The sequence below is a fragment of the Staurois parvus genome, unplaced genomic scaffold (assembly GCF_062004578.1).
Source record: "Staurois parvus isolate SC_StPar_1 unplaced genomic scaffold, SC_StPar_1.0 ptg002317l, whole genome shotgun sequence".
NCBI classification, from domain to species: Eukaryota; Metazoa; Chordata; class Amphibia; order Anura; family Ranidae; genus Staurois; species Staurois parvus.
The window spans coordinates 99,506-108,784 of record NW_028320113.1 but is presented as its reverse complement, the minus strand read 5'-3'; the positions used below and the strand labels follow the sequence as shown (position 1 = coordinate 108,784).

The 9,279-nt window shown below is 44.9% G+C and overlaps 1 protein-coding gene across 2 annotated transcripts in view; it reads right to left on the bottom strand.

The window, feature by feature from the left end:
• Nucleotides 1-565: 565 nt before the first annotated feature.
• LOC149431260 (diamine oxidase [copper-containing]-like) overlaps nucleotides 566-9,279 on the bottom strand; it is a 30,441-nt gene continuing 21,727 nt past the window's right edge. For both annotated transcript variants that reach the window (XM_089665743.1, XM_089665744.1), the window contains exons 2-5: nucleotides 6,229-7,787; nucleotides 3,085-3,373; nucleotides 2,809-2,941; nucleotides 566-1,095 (exon numbers count right to left, since the gene is read on the bottom strand). In XM_089665743.1, the coding sequence (XP_089521869.1) occupies nucleotides 820-1,095; nucleotides 2,809-2,941; nucleotides 3,085-3,373; nucleotides 6,229-7,768 (2,238 nt within the window). In that variant the 5' untranslated portion in view covers nucleotides 7,769-7,787 and the 3' untranslated portion in view covers nucleotides 566-819. The remainder of the gene's footprint in view (nucleotides 1,096-2,808; nucleotides 2,942-3,084; nucleotides 3,374-6,228; nucleotides 7,788-9,279) is intronic.

Below are 9,279 nucleotides of genomic sequence, written 5' to 3'. Positions count from 1 at the left end.
CCTTGTGTCATGTGACCACGTTAGTCAAAACTAATTTTAGAGGAGGAATGTGGAATGATTTATATGCCGTATAGCTGTATAGACCATGGATCAAGAGATAGAAGAGATTGTGTCATGTCTACTGAACTATAAAGAGTCTTCTGACTCCTCTCGCCATGATCCTAACCCCCTCCCCTTACAGTGGATTTAGCTGTAAATGGCCGAAGGCGACCAGAAGGGAAAACAATATTAGAAACAGTTTAAGGTTTGGAGCCCCTTCTTGCCCTCGTTACCCAGGGTGCCAGCCCACCATGGTGACTACAGCCCAGCACATGGCCTGGAACCCAATGCACCATCCATCTTGTTCTGCATGTTCTGCCATGTTTGTTTAGCATTGATGCTTACTGCACTCTAATATACAAGATGGCGCCCCGTCTACGGGACGAATGTGGAAAATGTAAGGAGGAATGTTGAAAAGTGTGAGTTCATATCTGAGAGGAGTTGCTGTCATCCTGCGAATGTGGTCCTTCTATCGTCTGACCCCACCAGCGTCAAGGGTTGGATCACAAACCAGCTACACGTTGGGTCCAGCACACACGCCATTTATTGCACACAGGTGACTCTGCCCTTAGTTTTTTACAATTCCATAAAAAGAAGAGATAAAAAAGTCTTGGTTGCAACTTTGTGCTTTTGGGGCTCCATAGAAAGACCTAAACGAGACAACTGGGAGACCTTCTGCTGGCTATAGGTTACTCGGCATGTCGTAAAGACAAGGCAACTTATTCTCGGTGTCCAACCAACAAACCATTCTCCAGCCCCGTAGACATCCGAGGTGACCTCTCAGTCGGAGAAGTAGGTGCCATTGTAACGGAAGGGTTTGTCAGACACACATTGACCAACAACGTCCGGAGTCCAGCGTTTGATGGTCACTTTACTGAAGGTCTTGTCTGTTGGTCTCGCGATGACTGTGGACCTGGAGGCCACCGATGGATCTTCATCGAAGAAGTTGAAGGGTCGGAGGAAGAATCCCACTGAGTTCCCTGGGGTGGAAGTGTTGGGGATGTCCTCAGAGTGGGGGATGTGGAGGAATCCAACGGTCACCCAGGCCACCAGGTCCTGAATGGGAAAGATGAAGTAGGGTTAGAAAAGACATCATTGTGTGCCAACGCAAGGACAAAACTTCAACCGAAAATGTGAGCTGGACCTCTCAGAGTTCTCTATGGACCTTCAGACTCTATGTGGTTCCTGAGGTTCTGGTGAGAAAATAAGTCATGAGGCAACTAGAGAGCAGCACAAAATAAGAGGCCGGATCTAGGGGATGCTGGGGTGGGCTACACCCCCCCAGATTTCCATTGTGCCCCCCAGGCCAGCCACCCGATGGATGTTTTGCCCAGCTACTTCCCTCTAGTCCCACACTCAGCACCAGTACAAACCTACAAGGGGAGGGAAAGCCCAAAAAGGAGGCGTGGCATAGAGGAGAGAGGCTGTAGTGGCGCAGTGCTTCCCCTCCTATCAGCACAGCGTTCTTCCATGTGGCAGGTAACACAGGATCGCTCTTCCATGTGAGGAAGTCCCGAGTCTGTACCCCCCCATGCCCATTATGTGGGGTTCCCACCATCCTGTGCTGAGTTCCCGGGTCTGTACACCCACTGTGCCCATTATGAGGGGTTCCCACCATCCCTGCACTGAGTTCCCAGGTCTTCATACTTGCTGTGCCCATTATGAGGGGTTCTCCCCATCCCTTTGCCAAGTTCCCTGGTCTGTACACCCGCTGTGCCCATTATGAGAGGTTCCCACCATCCATGTGCTGAGTTCCTTTGTCTGTACACCCGCTGTGCCCAATATGAGGGGTTCCCACCATCCCTGTGTTGGGTTCTGGGATCTGTACACCTGCTGTGCCCATTATGAGGAGTTCCCACCATCCCTTCTATGAGTCCTCAGGTCTAAACACATATTGTGCCCAATATGAGAGGTTCCCACCATCCCTGTGCCGGATTGTAATTGGTTAGGATATTATGGAGAGTGTATCAGGAGAAGCTGGAACACGTGAAGGTTGTTGGTAATAAGTCGAGGGGTGCAGGAACAAATTCTGGAATGATAGTGTGGAGATCTCACCACTGAAGACCTCATGAGACATGAGAAGCCATGGCCTACCATGGTCTACCATGGCCTACCATGACCTACCATGACCTAGCAAAGCCTACCATGACCTAGCAAGGCCTACCATGACCTAACATGGCCTACCATGACCTACCAAGGCCTACCATGGCCTACCAAGGCCTACCATGGCCTACCATGACCTACCATGGCCTGCCATGGCCTACCATCACCTGCCAAGGCCTACCATGGCCCACCATGGCCTACCATGACCTACCATGACCTACCAAGGCCTACCATGACCTAGCAAGGCCTACAATGACCTACCAAGGCCTACCATGGCCTACCATGACCTACCAAGGCCTACCATGACCTAGCAAGGCCTACAATGACCTACCAATGCCTACCATGACCTACCATGGCCTACCATGACCTACTATGGCCTACCATGGCCTACCATGACCTACCATGACCTACAATGGCCTACCATGACCTACCAAGGCCTACCATGACCTACCAAGGCCTACCATGGCCTACCATGGCCTACCATGGCCTACCATGATCTACCATGGCCTCCACCTACAAATCAAACACCTTTTTGAGTGTACTGGCTCCGTAACCCTTACAGTTCCAGTGTCCCCTCTTGCTCTAGCTGACCGGAACCAACATACTCTACATTCCAATGTGAAGTTCTACCAAAAAAAGGACATGTAAGGTGGTCGGAGCACTCACCTTGTTGACAATGTCCTCGTTGTTGCGGATGAAATTCTCAAAGTAGGTGACGGGATCCCAGGGGTCGTTCTGGATGTACATACTGTTACTGGCCAGCTCCCAGTCCTTGTGCCGCGTCACCGCCAGGCTGTACCTGCCAATCACACGAGGCAATGAAAGCAGAGACTCCCAACTGAGCCGCCATGATGAGATGGCGGAAATGGCGCACCTTTCCTTTGGAGAACCCTCACAACCCCCCGCTCCGTCCATGGACTGACCTCCCCCTACAAAGATTACCTGGACCAGGCGATTCCTCTCTCTGCGTCCCACTTCCGTGGCAGCACGCTGTGGGCGTGGGAATTGTACTGGATCCGGTAGCTCCTGTAATGGTCCCACTTGTTCTTCTTGTTGGGGTTCATGAACATCAGGTACCGAGGCAATGACTCCCCGAATCTGAAGGCGGCTGCCTTCTCACTGGTCCTCAGGCGTCTGTCCAACCGGGATTGGACAATGAAGTCACCGGGGCTCCAGGGGTTGGAAATGTTCTCGTACTTCAGATCCGTCGTCTCAAAACTGTTTTCAGCTCCTGAAAGAAGGATGGAGGGGTGAGGACAGTGGAAGAGAGGTGGAGGGGAGGAGAGAGAGATTTGGGGGGGGCGGTGGTGTGAACCCCCTAATTCCATCTGCAGAAGAGAACCCAGATGGAGGGGTGAGGACAATGGAAGAGAGGTGGAGGGGAGGAGAGAGAGATTTGGAGGGGCGGTGGTGTGAACCCCCTAATTCCATCTGCAGAAGAGAACCCAGATGGAGGGGTGAGGACAATGGAAGAGAGGTGGAGGGGAGAAGAGAGAGATTTGGGGGGGCGGTGGTGTGAACCCCCTAGTTCCATCTGCAGAACAGAACCCAGATGGAGGGGTGAGGACAATGGAAGAGAGGTGGAGGGGAGGAGAGAGATTTGGGGGGTGAACCCCCTAATGCCATCTGCAGAACAGAACCCAGATGGAGGGGGCAGGACAGTGGAAGAGAGGTGGAGGGGAGGAGAGAGAGATTTGGGGGGGCGGTGGTGTGAACCCCCTAATTCCATCTGCAGAACAGAACCCAGATGGAGGGGTGAGGACAATGGAAGAGAGGTGGAGGGGAGGAGAGAGAGATTTGGGGGGGCGGTGGTGTGAACCCCCTAATTCCATCTGCAGAACAGAACCCAGATGGAGGGGGGAGGACAGTGGAAGAGAGGTGGAGGGGAGGAGAGAGATTTGGGGGGTGAACCCCCTAATTCCATCTGCAGAACAGAACCCAGATGGAGGGGGGAGGACAGTGGAAGAGAGGTGGAGGGGAGAAGAGAGAGATTTGGGGTTAGAATAAAATAAAATAGAAATTATACAGCCGTCTTCCAAAATTCGAATTTTCAAAATGTAATTTTCAATAGAATAGAATAAAATAGAAAGAATATAGCAGTTTTCTGAAATTTTAATTTCCAAAAAGAATAGACTAGAATAAAATAGAATAGAATAGAAAATAAATGAACAGAAAATAGAAAAATAGAAAATAATAGGATAGAAAATAAGAAAAATAGAATCGACTCGAATAGAATAAAAAATAGAATAGAATAAAACAGAAATAGAATATAGCGGTCTTTCAAAATTCAAATTTTGAAAAGAATAGAATAGAAAAGAGTAGACTAACACAGAATAAAATAGAATAGAATAAAGCAGAACATAAAGGAATAGAATAGAAAATAAAATAAAGGCACAGAACAAAGAAAAATAGAAAATAATTGGAAAGAAAAATAGAGAATACAAGAGAATAGAAGAAAAAAATAGAATAGAATAAAATAATAGAAATAATATAGCAGTCTTCCAAAATTTGAATTTCAAAAAGAATAGAATAAAACAGAATAGAATAGTATATAAAAGAATAGAATAAAATACAAACAATATAGCCATTTTTTGAAATGCGAATAGAACAGAATAGAATAAAATAGAATAGAAAAAAATAGAACAGAATGAAACAGAATATAGCGGTCTTCCAAAATTCAAATTTTGAAAAGAATAGTATATAAAAAATATCTGAAATTCGAATAGAATACAATAGAACAGAGAAGAAAGGAATAGAATAGGATGAATACAGCTGTCTTTTGAATAGAACAGAACCGGATATTCTTCTCAAAGAATTCGGATCGATTTGATATCTTTGAATCCGCTGGAAGAAATGTGAATTTGGTCAAAAACAAATCACCGAAACTAAAAAAATGAATAGAACGCCATGAAACGCATATTATTAACTTGACGGATCGACCCGAAATGTAACGATTTTTTCCTTCTGTCCGTGTCTGCCGGAACCTCCTGTAGAGACGCTGCGACTTCAGTCACTTGGATCAGAACTGGAGCCATGGACACGTCATGTGACTACAGACATTGCAAGTCACATGATGAGCGTGAACTGAGCCTGAGGAATGGAGCCTGAGGAATGGAGCCTGGTGAATGGAGCCTGAGGAATGGAGCCTGGTGAATGGTGCCTGGTGAATGGAGCCTGGTGAATGGAGCCTGAGGAATGGAGCCTGGTGAATGGAGCCTGGTGAATGGTGCCTGGTGAATGGTGCCTGGTGAATGGTGCCTGAGGAATGGAGCCTGGTGAATGGAGCCTGGTGAATGGAGCCTGAGGAATGGGGCCTGAGGAATGGAGCCTGGTAAATGTAGCCTAAGGAATGGAGCCTGGTGAATGGAGCCTGCTGAATGGAGCCTGAGGAATGGAACTGGTGAATGGAGCCTGCTGAATGGAGCCTGAGGAATGGAGCCTGGTGAATGGAGCCTGAAGAATGGAGCCTGAGGAATGGAGCCTGGTGAATGGAGCCTGAGGAATGGAGCCTGGTGAATGGAGCCTGGTGAATGGTGCCTGGTGAATGGTGCCTGAGGAATGGAGCCTGGTGAATGGAGCCTGGTGAATGGAGCCTGAGGAATGGGGCCTGAGGAATGGAGCCTTGTGAATGGAGCCTGAGGAATGGAGCCTGAGGAATGGAGCCTGCTGAATGGAGCCTGAGGAATGGAGCCTGGTAAATGTAGCCTAAGGAATGGAGCCTGGTGAATGGAGCCTGAGGAATGGAGCCTGGTAAATGTAGCCTAAGGAATGGAGCCTGGTGAATGGAGCCTGGTGAATGGAGCCTGGTAAATGGAGCCTGAGGAATGGAACTGGTGAATGGAGCCTGCTGAATGGAGCCTGAGGAATGGAGTCTGGTGAATGGAGCCTGGTGAATGGAGCCTGAGGAATGGAGCCTGGTGAATGGAGCCTGGTGAATGGAGTCTGGTGAATGGAACCTGGTGAATGGAGCCTGCTAAATGGAGTCTGAGGAATGGAGCTGGTGAATGGAGTCTGGTGAATGGAGCCTGAGGAATGGAGTCTAGTGAATGGAGCCTGGTAAATGGAGCCTGCTGAGTAGCATCTTACCTGCAATGTCCAGGTCCACCTTGTAGTTCACCAGGTGGGTGTGGATGTTCCCCAGGACGTGGCTGTAGACCTTACTTCCGTAGTGGAGGCCATCCGGTGTGAAGAACGTGGCATGGATGTAGCCCGTGGCGCTGACTTTGGCCTCCACCACCCCGTTCTGGTAGAAGAGGAAGTCCCAGATGTAGTCGTAGTTGTAGACGGTGGATGTTGTCCTCACCACCAGCACGTGGTTCTCCACCCCGGCATAGAAGTTGTAGCCGCCGTCGTGGGTGCTGTCAAAGTGACGGCGTAGCGGGATCCCCGTGGGCAGCTCGAAGATGCACAAAGCGTTCTTGTAACGCACGGGCTCGTCTGCGTCGTAATAGTTGTAGAGGTCCAGGTAAGTGGCCACTTCGGGGCAGTCGATGCCTTTGGCCAACTCGTAGTGCACCGTTCCCATTGCCCACCCGGAGTCGATGTATTTGGTCTGCATGCCTGCCGGGGTGACCCCGCTGTAGAACGCGATGGCCTCCTGAACGCTCACCTCATACGCTACGCGTTCGTCGTTGTACCGGATGTCGAAGATCTGTAGGCCAGCAGACGGACGCACACGGAACGCAAAGCTCCATCCCGTATATTCCACGTAGTTACCCAACACCTTGTACCGCTTGCCCTGAGGCTCACAGATTTTGGTGCCATGGATGTCGGTGTTGGTCTTGAAATGCTCACGTGGCATGAAAGTTGAGTACGGATCCTGCTCGGTGAAGTCCGTAAGGGGCATCACCTTCAGCTCCTTCCTTTCGTATGTCTGAAGAAGTTCCTTGACGCTGTCAAAGTATTGTCCATTGTACCAGATCTTCTCCACCGTCCACTCCTCAGGGTTGAGGGAACGGTGGTTCAGGAGGATCTCAAAGCCAATAGGGTGGAGGAAGAAGCCGTCCACAAACCTCTGCAGGATGATCCAGGACCTGCGCTCTCCAGACCTCAAGCCACGGGGAGCAATGTCGGTGAACGTCAGGCAACGCTTCGAGCAGTTATAGAAGGAAAATCCGGAAATTTCCACCAATACATGGTTGAAGTCCTTGGTGACCTCCACCAGCTTCTTCTGGATCTTCTCATATTCCACATTGGTCACAGGCCGCGACTCGAAATGGATCAGCTTCTTCCCTCTGGGAATGACCCGCCGGCAATAGTACGGGTGAGGAAGCGGGCCCACCACGAATTCCGTGATGTTGGCGTTGGGCTGGTCACCAAAGAAGATGACCACTTTGGCCTCTCGTTGGGGTTTGTGTCCATCGTTGTCCAGGAATTTCAGGACTTTACTCTTCTTCGGCAAGTTCAGCTCCATCATGAAGATGGTGTTTTTGCCGTACGTTTTCTGGCTGGACACCAGATTGAGTTGTTGATCCATCAGAAAGCTTTTTACGGATTTCATCTCCTCGCGGGTCAAGTCGGAGAATACGGAGGCCAAGTACTGACCCTTGGATGACGACCTTCCGTGGGAGCTGGCTGCTGTCATACAAACCACGGCCACCATCTGGAGAAGGTAGGTGCACCTCATGATGTCTGTTCTGGAGCTCCTACAATGAAGAACAATATTATCTGAGAGGGCTCCCATACGGAAGAGAAATATATTTCCAAAAAAAAATTATACATGCGACCTATAATTTACAATATATTGGCCTACACGAATATATTTTAACACGTATTCCAAAAATGTAAATTAAAATATATTTTCCAAAGGCATATCTTTCAAAATATATTTTTTTAAATATATTTTCCAGATATTTTTGAACATATTTGGGAAGGATATATTAAGAATGTATTTTTAAAATATATTTTCCAGATATTTTTTAACATATTTGGGAAGAATATATTAAGAATGTATTTTTAAAATGTATTTTAACACATATTGCAAAAATGTAAATTAAAATAAATTTTCCAAAGGCATATCTTTAAAAATATATTTTTTAAAATCTATTTTCCAGATATTTTTGAACATATTTGAGAAGGATATATTAAGAATGTATTTTTAAAATATATTTTCCAGTTATTTTTGAACATATTTGGGAAGGATATAATAAGAATGTTTTTTTTAAATATATTTTAACACATATTGCAAAAATGTAAATTAAAATATATTTTCCAAAGGCATATCTTTAAAAATATATTTTTTAAAATTAATTTTCCAGATATTTTTGAACATTTTTGGGAAGGATATATTAAGAATGTATTTTTAAAATGTATTTTAACACATATTGCAATAATGTAAATTAAAATATATTTTCCAAACGCATATCTTTAAAAATATTTTTTAAATCTATTTTCCAGATATTTTTGAACATATTTGGGAAGGATATATTAGGAAAGTAATTTACAATATATTGGCCTACACGAATATATTTTAACACGTATTCCAAAAATGTAAATTAAAATATATTTTCCAAAGGCATATCTTTCAAAATATATTTTTTTAAGATATATTAAGAATGTATTTTTAAAATCTATTTTCCAGTTATTTTTGAACATATTTGGGAAGGATATATTAAGAATGTATTTTTAAAATCTATTTTCCAGTTATTTTTTAACATATTTGGGAAGGATATATTAAGAATGTATTTTTAAAATCTATTTTCCAGGTATTTTTGAACATATTTGGGAAGGGTATATTAAGAATGTATTTTTAAAATATATTTTCCAGTTATTTTTGAACATATTTGGGAAGGATATAATAAGAATGTTTTTTTAAAATATATTTTAACACATATTGCAAAAATGTAAATTAAAATATATTTTCCAAAGGCATATCTTTAAAAAAATATTTTTTTAAATCTATTTTCCAGATATTTTTGAATATCTAAAAAAAATAAATTTAAACATAGATTTTTAAATATACTTGTAAATGCATTCAAATTACACTTTGAAATATATTTCGGGGTGTGTTCTGAATATATTTTTAATAATGTATTCACAAATATATTGAAATGTATTGAATACGGCCAAAATTGTAGTATTTTAAATATATGTCAATTATTTGGGAAGGATATATTAAGAATGTATTTTTAAAATATA